This window comes from Lepisma saccharinum, chromosome 13 (assembly GCF_977018435.1).
Source record: "Lepisma saccharinum chromosome 13, izLepSacc3.1, whole genome shotgun sequence".
NCBI classification, from domain to species: Eukaryota; Metazoa; Arthropoda; class Insecta; order Zygentoma; family Lepismatidae; genus Lepisma; species Lepisma saccharinum.
The window spans coordinates 17790805-17808323 of NC_139241.1; the positions used below are offsets into that span (position 1 = coordinate 17790805).

Here is a 17519-nt window from a genome sequence, read left to right on the forward strand (position 1 = left end):
TACTATTTAGTGTCCAGCAATGCTGTCGACTTTAAATTTGCTTCACGGGTTAATATCAAATAGAGCCTTTGACAATCATCATGTTGGGGTTTTCGCAGCTAATGAATTACCTGTACATGTGGAACTACCAGCAGCGTTGATTGTAAATACAGATCCCAAAGATAGCCCCGGGAAGCACTGGGTAGCAATTTACATAGACAGTAACTCCCGGGGGGAATTTTTTGATAGTTACGGAAAACCTCCACATGTGCATAACCATTTGCGATTTTTGGAAAATAACTCTAAATTCTATACGTACAACACTCATCAGATACAAAGTTACGGGTCTGTGTACTGTGGGCATTACTGTTTTCTGTATTTATTCCATAGAGCCTCTGGTAAACCCATGCATAAATTTCAAATTTTATTCCCAGTACCGATAAAAAACGACAATATTATAACAACTTATTTGCTGACTCGTAAATTAAATTTATAATACTCGGTACGTATACTAGAAAATATTGACAGTAAATACTGTTTGAAATTTTATACAAGTTACATATAGTCCTAATAGTATATTAATAATTTTGTAGCGTTACAGTTTACAACAGCTTACTTATAATATTTATCTTGTTTTGTGTCTTTACAGAACAATGACGCAATATCCAGAGATGGGATCTTTCAATGCTAGATTGTCCTCTTTCAGAAACTGGCAATCAAAAGAATTCCCGTTTGTAGAAGCTCTGTCCGAAGCAGGATTATTTTACATTCAAAAAGAGGATAAAACAGTATGCTTCAAATGTGGTGGAGGATTATACCGATGGAAATACAGAAACAATCCAATACTAGAACATCGTCGATATTTTCCATTTTGCCCCCTGTCTATAAACCTAATTTCAGATCGACAATGCGGTTGATGCTTTAATTAAATTAATTAATATTTGTTATCCAATATTTCCTCAATATGACGTTTATGATATTCTGCTGATTTTTCTCTCACCATTGATCTTTGTAATGCCCCGCCCCCTCCACCTTTTTTGTCCAGCACATGCTTGGTTTGCTACGCGCGCATGCGTCTCAAAAACACACCCACGCATTTCTTCAAATGTATACCTGCACGCTGCGACATGCAGTATCTCGCAGTTCTTAGTCATGGAATCCTCTATTTCGATGCCGCTGAAAAAAAGATTTCAACCGTACACTAATTTCAAAGGGGTTCTTCAGAAAGAGAGCGATCAGCATTTACCTGAAGAACAAAAACAAGTAACTAGTCTTATACGCCAGTCGATATTATTCGATCACGTCTACTATTTGAATGCTTCGAAAACAAAAGTTATCTCAATCGGACTTTCCTCTCATCTGGATTTCCAACCTGTGGTCAGGCTACACAGAAGCGGGGCGGCCGGTGTTGAACTACAGTTGCAGGAGTGGCACGCTCTTCAGGAATTGTTTCCAGTAATCGACAATTACATCGCTATTCCAGGTGAGCAGCCTCGTGTTTCCTACCCACTAAGTGAGCAACATGAATTGCTGATAACCACACTGTACAATCGCCGTCAGATCATTATAAGGAAGAAACCAGCTTACGGTTCCCTGGAGATAGTGTTCATCGCAGAAAGTTCGTGGCGGAACTTTATGAAGATATTTGTGTGCATCGAGCATGCGAAAGTTATGTGTGAAACAGTGTCGCCGTATCTGAAATCATATTTTGGAAACTGTGTGGAATCTTGCATTCTCGACCTTCGCGAACAATGTTTCGGTTGCACAGATATTTCCCCTGTCCATGCATGTAATAAGGAGAAGTTTGTGCTTTCCCATCTACATGGATGTTAAAACCTGAGCCTTTGTCTATACAAAACATCGACGGAAAAAGACTTTCCAAAGAAGTGTTTGTTTTTTGCGAGAACATGCTTGTGGAAAAAATAGTGAAACATTTTAATTCAGTGGTTGCAGCAGAAAATGGATATGATAGTGACACAATTCCTTATGTGGGTGAGTGAACAAACTTGAAGAATAAAAACTTGTTAAATAACATGCTGATAAACTGGTGACACAATATAAACATTTTACATATGTATGTGTGTGTGTGTGTGTGTGTGTGCGGCTCTTTTGAATTTTGTAAATATTGGTAATAAACAGGGATAAAATATATGTCTTGGCTTTTTTCACTTATCACCCTTTTAAAAATCCTCATGGTTTATATTTTTACTGGTAACAATCGTTAATAACAACATTAATAATTAACTATATAATGAAAAAGTGTGTATTGTGGACTTGTCGAAGATAAAGCATGAGAGCTTTTCTTCACACTGGTAAAACTCGGTGTTAATAACAACAATAATAATTAACTATATAATGAAAAAGTGTGTATTGTGAATTTGTCGGAGATAAAGCATGAGAGCTTTTCTTCACACTGGTAAGAATCTGTGTTAATAACAACATTAATAATTAACTATACAATAAAAAAAATGTATATTGTGGACTTGTCGGAGATAAAGCATGAGAGCTTTTCTGCACAGCGCTGGACACGCAAAGGCAAGTATCTTTATTTTCATTCTATTTCTAACAATGATTCGCTATTTTTTCTTGTCACTATAAAAAACTAATTCAATTTTTCTTTTATCACATCTGTCGCCATTTTGCTTGTTTTTGTTTAATTCCTCTTTATGCATTGAGGTTAATCGAAACATAACTTTAGACTTTTACATGGAATTGAAACATAGAATCTTGCCTCCTTTGATTGAATCGAACCTGTGACTCCTCTTTGATCACAAAACAATAGTGACGGCCATCTTGCTTATTTTACCTACTCTTTATGCATTTAAGCTAATCGGTACTAGGGCCCCACACGGCAAAACAACAGATTCTAATTTATCTTTATACATTAGCGGTAAAGTCTTTGCGTTGTAATCAAAAGGCATTTTGTTTTGATTTTTAATATCTGTTCCTGCCTAAATACTAATGGGGACTCAACACACTTCTTTTTTTTTTAAAAAAAAAACATCATTATCAGCCAATTTGACATTGTGAATCGAACCCGGGACCTTTTCATTACAGCATAAACATCCTATTTCCAATTAGTTCATTTTCTCTTTGTGCACAAAAAAGCTAATCGGAACTTTTAAACAAATACAATTGAATATCCAATTTTCACCAACATTGGGAATCGAACCCTCAACCACTTGGTTGAAACATCTCGCGGAAAAAAAACACCCCCCGCGCCGCGCCGCCCCCGCCCCGACCCGCGCCGCCCCGACCCGCGCCGCTCCGCCCCGCGCCGCGCCCCGGTCGCCGCCGCCGCCGCCGCCGCTAAACACAAAACGCGGCCGCCATTTTGATTTTATTCAAATACTATTTATGCACAGATGGACTAATCGGGACCTATAATGGCGGGACAAAATAATTGGCTTCATTTAACTACCTAGATAATCGAACCCGCGACCTCTTCATTACCAGGCGACAACATTAACCACTAACCCAAGGCCGCCATATTGATTTTATTCAAACACTATTTATGCACAGATGGACTAATCGGGGACCTATAATGGCGGGACTAAACAATTGGCCTAATTTAACTACCTAGAGAATCGAACCCGCGACCTCTTCATTGCCAGATGACAACATTAACCACTAACCCAAATCGATTTTCGAACTCAAACATTTTGTTGCCTTTATTTACACCCAGGCTAATCGAGACCATTCAATATTGACATCGTCGACTTGTAATCAAGGGGTCCCAGATTCGATACTCGGTGGAGGCACATAGTGGTCCGAATCACCACTTTTCAACTGTAGCTCCAATCCTGATTAGTTTTGCCGTGCATAAAACGGACTTAAAAAACTAACTCAATCTATCAAATCAATCAATATTGACTCTACCAGGAATCGAACCCTCGATGCCTCTTGTTTTACAGAGAAATAACCTTAGCCGCTAAGCTTTCGGGGTAAAGTACCTTCGGCGCCATCTTTAAATCATTTCTTCATGTCTTTGAATCATACGCAATGGTTGCGCGCGCATTTCCTCCACACACACACAAACATACGCACGTGTTAGGTTAGCATACATCAAGAAACAACGTGACAAATCCATTGACCCCCTCCCCCACCGCTTCCGATGCCTTCAACGTGATCAGACACGTTCTGCTGACTCAACAATAAAATCGCTCGTACCCCGCTACACCGGATGTAACATAACACCAGGCGCATCAAATTTTTGCTGACGCGTAGGAACATAGTGCTGTCATTCTACTTGCTGGTAAGTTAATGGTGTGGCGTGCTGTGTGGAACACGATTGGTTAGTCAATTTTCCATGAACGGAACCTTAAATGCTTAGGGCTACTTGGATTTGTTAAATAAACAGGTTTTTTCATCCTTGCTTATGGTGGCCGCGGTGGCTCAGTAGTCGACCTCTGTGGCGGAGTGGTTAGCAGAGCACGCTACAAAGCCAGGGGTTCCGGATTCGAGTCCCGGGTAAGACATGGGCATTTGTGTTTGTCCAGATGATAAGAAACTGAGAAACTGTAACAATTGAAAAGTGTAAAAGTGAGAAAAAGTGTGAATGGTGGGGAGATACCTCCGTGTAGGGAGTATTTCCTTTTAATTGAAAAAAAAAAGTCGGTAACGCGTCTGACTACCATGCTAAAGGTCCCGGGTTCGATCCCCGGCCGGTTCAAATCCGGGAACTTTTCTAACGTTGGAAGCGGCCCCGGCGCCCACCCAGCGTCGAATAACATGGGTACCTGGGGGAAACCCTGGGATGTAAAGGCGGTCAGGGGCGTGGTGCTGATCACATCACCCCTACTCACGACCGGATCAAGAAAGTGTGGGGCGTTACCCCCACACCCCCTATACGCCTTCATGGCGTGGTGCTAGGCACAGGGGAACACTTTACTTTTTTTTTTTTTGCTTATGGAAGAAGGTACTTTTTACAGAGTTTTTTTCAATAGGGAAGATCACCAGAACACTATGGAAAGGTTGTGAAGCAGTTTCTGTCCAAAGTTAGTTATCAGATGACAAGGGTCGCATATTCTGTTTATGAACTTCCTTATGAACATAAACATTAGCCTTGTCACTGTGCAGGACTTTTATTTCAATGGAAGCATCACACTGTAAATTGTTAGTGACAACCATTCATACTGCGCAGCTCTTCGTGGATGTATCCGATTAAAATTGTGTGCAATAGCATGCGAACTTCTCTCCCTAGACATCACTTTGATCTCGATGCATTACTGATGCGCTAAACAAATTTTAAGGCATTTTTCTAACACCTCGAAAAGGAGAAAATTGGTACAAGAATTCAGTCATAACTTTTACTGGTTAAAGATACGTCGAAAAAACCTTCACCAATACATTTCTCATGAAATTCTAGCCTGATTTGATATATCATATCACCCCCTTCCCATTTAAAATTCTGAAGTTGAATTCAAGATGGCTGACATCAAGATGGCCGCCGCCGACCACGTGGGTGGCGTCAATGTGGTTCCCCCTTGGTCTGATAACGATTGGTCATCGCCATTTCCATGTTGCGTGCTGCAGTGGCCTTGTACCGGGGGTGTTAAGTGACTTTTTGAGCCACCCTGTACAATAATTTAAATTTAATAAAGTTAATTTTTAATTATTTTTCTTAAAATATAGCTCATTCTGAATTTTATCCGTCTTCCATTGAAAATTTAAACTACTATAGTGGAACCACAAGGAAAGAAACCTGCGCAGACCCCATCGCGCTGGCGGGTGGGGGAAAAAGACAGGAGGAAGGAGCCTTCAGAGCGGCCAACGTCAGTGTTGCCAGACCTATTGATTTCTCGGTAGGATTCCATAATAAACTATTTCTATGGAACCTCCAACGGCCAGCTTAAAAACACGTTTCCTGCTCATCTTACTTGAACATGGAGGGGAGAAGTGGAGTGGAACTTCACTCAGCCGTGAAAAGTGCTGTTTGAACTGTGAAATTATGTCAAACGCTACTCACGGGCCTCCCCGATGGCGCAGTGGTATCGTCGTCGCCTTGTAATCAAGGGGTCCCGGGTTCGATACCCGGTGGAGGCACAAGTGGTTCGGATCCCACTTTAAACTGTAGGTCCAGTCCCGATTAGCCTTACTGTGCATAAAGTGGACTTAAAACACCAAATCAAAATCAAATCAAACGCTACTCAATTGTGCTAGGACATTATTTTATTACTTTTACTACATTACTATTTTTATATGGCTGTATTTTATCCCACCCCAAAACTCTATTTCTATTTTAGTTATTTTACGTCGCTTTTGTGCCTCTACGGGTAAGTACGACAATATGGATGAAAGAAATACTGATGAAATGGATGAAGTGACACAAACACAGTGAAATGTACTTGCCTTACGAGGTAGAAACACTGACTTCGTAGCGTGGGCAAATTATGTTATACATGTATGTGTTTGTGGGTGTGTGTGTGTATTTCTAGCAGATGGGGAGGATGGGTGGCACCCTAGCATAAGCGTTGCTATCTTGAATTATTGAGGAAGACATGCTGTCTAATTCACCAAATATATTTCACATACGTAATGCATTTTCTCATTATGGTGCAGAACGCGTGCCCACCCCTATCGATAGCTGTACACCGAACACCAGCACAAGACAAATTGATTTGTTATTGTTAGCATTCGACTTGAAAGATTGTGGAAAATCACCGACAACGAAAGGCGGCACGTTAGCTTCATCTGTGAACACAACTTTCTACCATTTCCTGTCATAAAAATTCTTCGCGATAATAGAGGCATCACAAACCCCTTGTGTCGGTGCTGAGAAAGGGCAAATTTGAGGGTGTTTTCCACGCACGCTCTAACCGGAAAATGCGGAAGAGATGAAAGATGTTGGTCGGTTCCTTCGGACGGTTTACTTTCTTTTGTTTGAAACATGTCCACTCCTGAAATGGAGATCTTCGGTTTATTTTCGCCAAGCACAGAGTTCTGGGTTTAGCACCATTGTTACAAAAGTATCTGTGACGTTTACACCGTAAACAATGCGCGCCACTCCCCTTGCCCCCCCCCCCCAGTGCGCACGCCTATGCCGCCCTTTCGCCGTTCATCCGCTACTATTAGATCATCGGATTTTGTAGCAGATCTTCTGGTTTCCCAAGGAACAATCTCGCGAATTTTTCAAATCTGACCTGGCAACACTGCCCCGAACACCGATAGCGGCAGGGAAGTTGCGCGAACGCTTTGGACGGAAGGTTTTCAGGGAAAACGAGTGCAAAATGACAAATCTATGTGGAATACAAACTACGTACTCATAGTATCGTATAGAAATGTCATTTCATTATGACAGAATAATATTTTAATTGTCACTAGAAATACTAAAAACAACAGATTTACGTTATGTAAATATTACATATTTTATGTTTAAGGACAGTTTTCAGAAGTTATAATAAAATGTTGCATAAATATAGAAAAAAAATTATCTCTAAACCATAGAAAGCGAATAGGGGTCCCAGTGGACCCACCTTGGTCGTTTCTGTGTGCAAAAAAGCTTGGGGTTTTAAGGGTAAAAAAATAATATTTTCAAATTGATAAACATTACGTGCTGAATTTTTGCATAAAATGAATTCTGAAATTAAAAAAAAAAAGTACACAAATATGCGCGCACACAAACATGCACAGACAAAACGCATATATAGCCAGCAATGAACACAATGGTAATTGGGTGTTTGGTCACTTAAGCAACACGCGTGTTGTTCTTTATTACGTGCCCTACCATGTCGACAATGAAACTGCAAATAGTTGCGAGTTCTTCACAGTTTGTAACACTGTCGATGATCCTGGCAGTTTTGCCGACTCAGCTTTTGGCTTGTACGAGCTGCTTACATTCCTACAACAATCATACGTAAGGACATAAAAATATTCATGGCCACAAACCAAACTGTAATTTATGGGGTAAATATGTCAACAGGTCTCTCGCGAAATGTAAAGTTGCAAGAATTTGCCGGACGAAACGTGCCATGCGGTATCTGCCAAGCGAGCCCGAAAAAGCATGTGCAGTGTAGAGAGAGATTGAAGGAGAAGAGAGAAATCTAGAGTAGTTGGTTAAGGCGTCCAACTTATAAACTCAGACTATCATTTTGATCACACGTTCGAGTCTCCACTCGGCCAATCTTTTTTTTCGGCGTATGGTACAGTTTATAATGTATGATTATTAAAATTGTCCTATTGTTTTCACTATCGTTTCAAACAATTTGAAAATAACTTTTGGAAGCACGACGTTGGCTACAGTGTGCTGTAATATTCATTATAATTATTTGTTTGCATTTATCAGAAACATTTCAAGATTGAAGAGCCTATCATAACAACGTTGATCAAAATATGACTTGTTCCTTAAAAATATCGTAACTTCTAGTAGTTCATGTATGTGTTGAAGGAAACTATAAATTACTAGACATTTTCATAAGCTGGGGAGGCCCTTAGTGTAGATGTCTTATTGCCGTTATTAAACGATATTGTACTCTTAAAGAAATGAAGTATTTTGAAGCCAATAATAATTCAAAGCAACTTTGGAGGAAGGAGATGCAGTGGCGCGACCACAGGGGGACATTGATCCCCCCTAACCTTGGACGGAAATAAATTCAAGGTGGGCAAGGGATGTCAGCATTGAAGTTAAAGAAAGCAAGAAATGATACTCAAAATGGCATTAGTTTGCACGTGTTTCTTAAGAGCACCTGCAGGCGAGGCACACATTTTATCGGGAGTTGGCCGAACGATATGAATGAAAAAAATTGTAAGAATGAATACCATGGCGCCCTACGAAATTTTGAAATTTATCAAATGAATATTGATTTCAGTTTGCAATAATTTAGATCTAAATTTTCTTGCTCGTTTCGCTCGCAATTTCATTGTTTTCTCTAATGCATCGTAAATTGAGAGTGAAGTAAGATCAACTAAGTACTGTGGCTGCTAAATAATTTTGTCTTAAATGCATGCACAATTGTTCGGAGGAAAAGGAGCACGCACATTTATGGGCCGGATGAGTTGATTATGTATATGTAATGTATTTAAATAATATCTATATATTGAAGTGTGACTCAATTTAACCCATTATACCTCATCAATATATATATATATATATATATATATATATATATATATATATATATATATATATATATACACACACATATATATATCAATGCAACAAAACTAGAACAGTGAGATAAAATTAGGTTTTTCTTTCCTGACTGAACTTTCATTAATGCTTTTGCCCCACCCCCTTTAATCAGAGGGTTTGCGCATGCCTAGGAATGCAAGGGAAAACGTTTTTTGGGTTTAGTACAAAGAGTGTTATGGAGTTATTCGTGCGGGCCATGCCCGGTTCAGGTCTGGTGGAACAGGCCAGTGTTGTCACATTGGATTGGCAGAAAGGAGCTAAATCGCGCCTAAAAATTGGGATTATATTGTCTCAAGTAACTACATTTATTATATCCTGTTTATATGTTGCATAGTAACCTGTCGTGTTGCCATCATAGTTCTTTCTAGAGGTATGCGCATAAATCAATCAGGGGTTGGAAAAAAACAATGAAATGTTCAAAAATCTAGATCGATGACATCTGGTGGGCGGAAGGAGATAACGTCTAACAGACATATTTATCGTACTGATGGCCGGTAACAACACTTTTGATAGCGTCACGCCACTGGCAAGTAAAGAAGCCGATTGGAGAGACATTGAAACACTCTCCATGACATAACTCCTTTTTTTCAGAGTCAAGCAACTATCCTATTGGATATTATCGCACTTTTGTGCCCACCCTGTTAGCAACTCTATGCTTCGCCACTGATGAAGAGGCCATAGTGAAGGGCAAAAAATGAAGGAAATCCTCCTCCCCAATTAGTGGCAATTATAAATCTACTGCATTGTAGTGATTTATAATCAGCAGGGATGTACTTGTATGTAAATGCACATCATCTTTTGATGCTGAAGTCAATGTCACTTTGTATTATCTTTGCAATTGTGGTGTGTAATGGTCAAAAATGCAATGTTTATTTTCCATGTTTGATATATACAGTATATATTTACTGTTAGCACATATTTTATATTGACTACATACAATTTCCATAGTTTCAAGCAAAATAATCCATTCATTTGCTTTCTTTTCAGTTTGTACAATGTTTATTTTATATCTTGTCAAGATACAATACATCTGTTATTCTAACATTCTTGTCAAGAATAGAGAATCAATCTCTATAGTTTAATAAATATGACGAATCCTATTTTGAGCACATCTCTGGCCTCATAACTAAAAGTTTCATTTTTGCTCTAATCTGGATGCACAGAAATTTTAGGAAGCGCAGGGATCATATTTCTGTGTTCTAGTTTTTAAAATTGTTGCATGAAAAGTTGAAAGATCCATTGGATCAATTGACTATGAATTAGCATACCTTTTCTCCAGAACCAGTGTCTAGAAGGAAAACCTCTGGCCATATCCACATTCCCTTTGTTACTCCCACTGATCCTGACTTCCATTCAAAACCAGACAGAGACACGGTTTTGTCTCCAAACCCACTGTTTGTGGCCTGGAAAATAAATGAAACATCAAAAGAGAGTAGAAATACATATCGTACAATAAAATACATGAAGTTGTCTGGAGAAGATGATGCAAATCAATCTTTCATTCAGTGGTAACTACAGCCTATTTACACAAGCACACAAATAAATTAACCTGTAATGAATAATTTTAATTTCATTGTTGCTATGACATCTTCAAAACACTGAATATTTCCATACCACTTCACCTTCCATTTCCTTCCATGCGTCACCAGGCTTTCAGTCTGCAGCCAGTCTCTCATGCTTAATAGGGCTCACAGTTTTAGGCATGATCCTATAGGCGAGTAGATTTAACAATGGTGCTTTCTGCATGCAGCAAGAGTGCACAGCATAAAATATGCAAAATACACAATCAAAATTCACTAAAAAAATGCAAACAGTAGACAAGAAGGGCACATACAGATAGTCACGTGACTGATTGATTGATTGAGTTGGTTTATTTTACTTCGCTTTTATGCCAATTCTGACTAATTGCAAAGATGGGGATGAGTGATAATATGACGAAATTGATGAATTGACACTCACAAATACCCATGCGCAAGTCGGATTCGAACACGGGACACCTGGCGTCGTAACGCGATGTGCTAACCACTCCGCCATGGAGACCGGCAGATAATCACATGAGTTGAACATGTTAAACGAGTTATAGTCAATAGCCATTCCTTAAGTACTTGCGTGAATATTGAGAAGTTTATGTGCATATGTGAAGCTAACTCTGGTATGAAAAACACGAACTAAAAGGCTGATTCGTTTCATGAAAATCGTCTTCTTCTTGCAGACAGTGTGTGGACTAGGTGGCTTCAAATTGCGTTAGTTTGTAAAATACAACATAACTTGAAGAGAGGCCATAAGATGTAACATGCACAAGATTAGCGTGCCTTAATTGCTGTGCCAAGAAAAACTGAATAAAAACTTTATCGCTAAATTTATACTGACATTAAAGGATTACTATAATTCATGTTGATAATTACAACAGGTGCTAAAAGTAAGCATTATTGGCATCTAGACACTTCTGATTTCGGCGAATTACTGCTGAACAATGCTGGCCAAAGTATCAACTGAAATTGCTCTTCATAATATGTATTTTAGGTTCTTTTTCAACGCAACAGTACCTTGTGTTTGAAACTTATCACCTTGGGCGCTATTCGCCGGATATTTACATTTATTTGCTTCTTTGGTGCGGGAGGGGACTGCACTTCCGGTTTTGAAAAGAATGGCATGGAATTCAAAGTTGTAAATGCGGTGTCTTCGGAAAAGGCGACAATCTTTGTGTGACTTTTGGCTTGAACATGAGATAGAGTCATAGGGAACAAATATTTGTTGTCGGATATCTTTGCACCGTTTTCAGACACACCCTATCCGTGGATTTAGGCAGTTAAGCGAAAAGATTGGAGGTAAACACGAGGGAGTAGAAGTATGACTTGAAGCTTTCCTGGCGGCGAATGACGAAGAGATTCTCTCGGGCCATCGACCAGGTGAGTTGTGGAAAAGATTCCAAGCTTCCGAGAGCTAAAGTCACTCTCATCATCTTCAGGGTAGAAGTAGAGGTATCCTCAAGATGAGAGCCCGAGAGAATCTTTTCGACGAGGGAGTAAGTAGACTCTGCTGTCGGCACTTCATCAAATCAAATGAAAATAAGTTATTTTACGTGTTTCGCACATGTGTAGACTAAACTACAAAGTTGCAACTATTTAGAATCACATTATAATGCATTTGGCTTTTGGTTGTTGATAAGCGCTCTCTCCAAGGGCGTCGGGTGGGACTGTCGAACGGGTCAGTCCCCCCCCCCCCGGAAATTGGCATCGTTCATTTAAAGTTTAATAAAATCAGAAAGTTTGTTGTTTTTATTGTTAATAACAGAAATAAAGTTCACTTGGTTAGTATTCGAACAGAGTAATCAATGTAAAAGATGCATTAGATCTAAAAATAATGAGTGAAAAATAACTGGGTTATATTTTCATATTCTACCATTTAATCCAAAGAATTAATGGCTCCACAGTTTTCAGAAATCGAAAAATTATAATTTTAGATGAGGTCACACAATATAAACTTCGTGAGTACTTTTTCTAACTTCTAAAATCCTTTCTTGAACGACACTTGCAAAAGTAAAGATGAAAATACATGTTACTGTGGATTTCAGTATAGTAACTATTAAATGTTAAAGAATTAATGGAAAATAGTTGGGTTGGATATTCACTCTGCTTGTGCATCAAATAGCTTTATAATGATATACAACAACAATAATAATAAATTTAGAATAACATTTATTTAATTAGGTTACTATATTATTATTGTATAATAATAATTATAACCATACTAATTATTATTATTTCTTTTACTGTTGTAATCGAAGTATTATAATATTTTTAAATAATGTAAGCTTCATTTCAACCTGCGGCAGAAGGCTTTTCAAAAACGAAACTGTCGGTAAAAGATCAACATTGTCTTGGAAAATATTAGTATTGCCCCCTATATCTGCATCCAAAAGATCCGGGAACTTCCCAATTTTTTTCGACGTACTTTTGTTTCTCTATATCAATTAAAAATTTGAAGTGATCCAATTTGTATCCGATTTTTTATAACAAAATAAAGTCGAAGACAATCTGTATTCCACTTGTTTACATTGAGAACTTGTCCAAACCGGAAGTTCCATCCCCGCCTTCGACAATCGAATTGTCAGATCGATCTTTTCTTGTTTACTCAGGAACATCCCTCATACCGCTTGAAATGGTCTTGCACTCCTTGAGAAACATACTGTGCTCCTGTACTTTGTTTGACTGCCTTGTCTGTCGATATTGTTTGAGAGGATATACAAATTGCTACCATTATCGGATTGAATTTTTTTGAAAAAAAAAAGGGGAGCTGGGCTAGAGATAACATCTATACATTTTTGGGGACCCTCTGTAACATCCTCTATTGTTCCTTATTTTTAAAATTTCTATACTTCCCATACATATCTCAACATTATAACTGTCGTTATACGTTACAAACATTAATTAAATACAGTAACACTAACTACAAATCAATGCATGCTGAAACAGAGCATTAACTCACCATTTCCTTGAGATATCTGACAAGAAGAGTCATTAAAAATGATTTTCCACTTCTCAAAGGTCCAACAATTGAAATTACGTAAGCTTTAATATCTCCATACTTATGGTGGAATAGAACGTGTTGGAGGACATCTTCGTCGACGGAAAGTGTTCCATCTGCACAACTTGCAAATCTCAGAGGCACATTGCCTGTAAATGATTCATAAACATGTAATGCCAATCAATATTAATATTTCATAGAACATACCTTTACTTAAGAAGTAACAAATTAAGAAACTACAATGTATCTTAAGATATTTTCATACATTTAAAGTGCAGGTTTTAATTATTACGTTTTTGTGATTAATCAAAGTTAACAGGAAAGTTTTTCAAAAAGGTAACACTTTACTATACCGGAGATGGATTTCTTCAAATTTACAGGAGAAAGTACTTACACAAGTCATTTTCTGTAGCGTTGTTGACGTTCGGGAATGTAGTTTTGATCCATTTTAATGCAAATGAGTGTGGTTTTCTACGAAAATCTCTCTCCGACGCGATTTTGCTGCTGCCGCCATTTGCTTTCTGCACGAGAGCACAATACGCTCTCGTATTGTCCGTATATGCTAAATTGAACGAAAGGAGTGCTAATGGAACCTAACCTAACAGGCCTAACCTAACCTAGTAGGCATACCTAGTCCCCGTGATGGTTCGTGGGGCTATCGTGAATTTTTGGGCTAACGTCGATGATTTTGGGGGCTGCCCGTGGATGGTTTGTGGGAAATAAGGAACAACAGTAAGTACTCGTTAATGTAAGAAATAGACATTATTTTCATTTGAAATTCATTATTTCACCTAAAGAAATGTTCCGCACTGCAGAACAGTACGTTAGCAATGTAAAATATTGCGAAATAGATCATTGATAGGTGTCTCCGGTATAGTAAAGTAGTACCTTCAAAAATATTAAAAATACAATAAAATACCAAACAAAATCAAGCAAAGTATTGTGCAGACCAATTTCAGAAAAGTTTTCATGCAAAAAGTTTGGATTTGGATGAAATTTGATATGATGGTTCCATCGTGTCTGGAAGGCACACACACAAATATTATGTTATGTTTCCCGAGACAGACTTCTAATGTTAGATCTTATGAAGGAAGGAGATGCTAAACAGAAAATGTGACCCAAATCTGAGCAATGAGCCTCGGAGTTCGCTTCGGGACTCGGTAACTTTGGAACTATTGGACACAGCCCAGCAGTGGGTGCCCAGGATTTTTGAAGGGAGGGAGAACATTATAATTTTAGTGGCCAGTCCACATTTTGACACATTTTCCTGATTTTGACGTTCTACGTCTTCAAGTACGTCTTGCTCAGTTCAAAACTGTACAGGGCAAGATGTTGCAGTTCCGGTGTCTCCACACTCTAAGTCTTGCTGTACAGTTTACTCTACTTAGATCTGCGCAGTCCATTATGGAGAAAGTGCTATTCTGTCTGCTAAAAGAAGGCAAATTCAGACTTTCCGGATGGTACAGGCAGTGGCTACTGAAAATGCAACAATTTTCTCACGTGACGTTACTTCGTGAATTGCGTGGCGAGAAACAAGTGAGAAACATTGTGATTTTTTACTTATCACCTATTTTCTGTTATAAATATCTTAATAAATAAACCTTCATTGTAAACGTATAATATTATATTATCACTATCTAAAATACTATTCGAATAGTTCACTAAGATTAGTTTCCCTAATTCCGTAGAATACTTTACAATGTTAAAAAATCAAAAGTTAAAATTAATACTTTTTCTTGATGATTCTCTTATGAAAAATGTGTTTAAAGTTCAGTTTGCTTCAAATTATTTCTATTATAAACAATAAATTAATTACAATGTACAAGTTATTTATTTTTTCATTACTTTATGCCGCTCTTTTACCTCTTGGATTAATCACGAAGATGAGATTGGATCACGGAGTGTTTAAATGGTAATGGGACGAACACGAACAGTTCGACTTGGGTAATCCTGGTTTTCTAGAGCGTTACGCTGACAGTATTGCCATTGGGATAGGGCAAGGTAAGTTATTAAAGCACACTTCCTGCGGGGTTGAAGGAAGTACCACCTTGTTACCATTTGTTTTTTGGCTTATTTTACTTCGCTTTCCCGCTGTTTTGGCTAATTGCGAAGATGGGGATGGGTGATGTATGATCAAATTGATGGACACCCACAAACACCCATGCCGAGGTCGGGATTCGAACCTGGGACCTCTGGCGTCATAGCGCCATCATCACTCCGTCAGACATTAAGAAATGCTAATTCGGGTTGGACCTATAATTTAAAGTGCATTCGAACCACTGCCCGAAATTGAACTGGGACTCCTCGATTACATGGCAACAAAGTTACCATGGCGTCATCGCAGACTTCATTGGTTCGAGAAAATCAACATTCAATCTTATCGTTGCGATTAGCCTGGATAGGCAGAAAAGAATCCGTACTCTCTCGTAGTTTCTTGATCAGTCAAATGTCCAAATAAATGAAAATACTCTAACATTGACTTGTAACATCATCAACCACAGCGCCAGAACGAACTGAGTGGTTTGTTCACTTTGGCAAACTCTTTTTGGCAAACAGTCCTCGTGGAATTGATCTTCTTTACTACTGTATTTCTTTTCGCTGAATCGTCAACCTCTTTGTATTAAGCTCTCATAGGCCTGATTCTTCCTGTTCTGGTCACTGTAGTTCTCTGATTTTAGACGCTACAAGCACGGACATTTCTTGTAGAGTTCAATGAACTCCGCAAAAAAACTCGCGTGAACACTGACGAAGATTTTTCATCGTTGTACAAAACCAAATTTGTCAAGAAAAAAAAGAGAACAACATTTTCGAATTCCATTCATAGTGTTTCAGTACTAAGGTCGAAGAGAAACTGAACAACAGTGGGACAAGAGACTAAGGGGAGTGTTCACACGCACAGACTTGCTTGCCCAGTCCTTTGAGGCTTGCGCACATATCTATGCTCTTGGGCTCAGTCTTTGGTTCACAATTTCCGCATGTGCGCAGTTTTAAAATTTGCACAGTCTTCCGGTCCATACGCTATGTCTTGCATACATCCCCACTGTTTAACATGCCACTGCAGCCCAGTGAAGTTTACACACATAACAAACCCCTGCCTATGGAACACGTACACTGTGTCAAAATATCCACACCTTCATGGGCGTCTGGAAGGTGGAGGGCAGGCCCCCCTGGAAAATTGATGTTATCATAAACATACGTATATAGCATACCTCGTATATTTAATTTCAGTCTCAGTAATTTATACTAATTATTGAGTGGCGTTGCAGGATCATGATAACTTTAATCTTAGGAAGTATTTTTTGCAAGGGGAAACACTTATATTGGGAAAACATGTTTTGTTTACCACCCTGAAAAAAATTACCTTGCTTGTCCCTCCCTAAAAAAAAATACCTTTCTTGATTCCTCCCTGGAGAAAAATCTTGTGGACGTCCATGCACAGCTTGTTTACATTAGCAAATAAAAACATCCAAGATATGCTTTAAAAAGTACACCAAAGTGGTGGATTTCTGAAGTGGTATAGCAAAAAAGGGGACAGACGACATCCGAGCAAAGTTGCACGCAGTACTTGCAATCTCGATACTGTTTTGTCTTGTTTATTTTAGTTTAGTTTAGTTTAGTTTATCTTCTTTGGGTGTTTCCAGTTTAAAATGGCTTCTGCTGTAGCTACTGGAAGTTTCAATAAGTAAATAAATAATCAGACCTTTCCATAATGTGTGTCAAGATGCCAACTTGTTATAACAAAGGCTCTAGTTCACACTAAAGGTTTAAAAGCATATATTGCAATTGGGATGTATATTAGCAAAATAATAAGATTCCATACTTATAATCGTCGTGCATTTGTGTTTCATTTACTTTTTGTATGTGTTATTATAAGGCCCCTACG

General features: G+C 38.5%; 1 protein-coding gene across 1 annotated transcript in view; it reads right to left on the reverse strand.

Moving 5' to 3' along the window:
* LOC145996710 (guanylate-binding protein 7-like) overlaps positions 1-17519 on the reverse strand; it is a 339895-nt gene that overhangs the window by 284222 nt on the left and 38154 nt on the right. The window contains exons 2-3 of the mRNA XM_083133231.1: positions 13598-13785; positions 10378-10512 (exon numbers count right to left, since the gene is read on the reverse strand). Coding sequence (XP_082989357.1) covers positions 10378-10512; positions 13598-13785 — 323 coding nt within the window. The remainder of the gene's footprint in view (positions 1-10377; positions 10513-13597; positions 13786-17519) is intronic.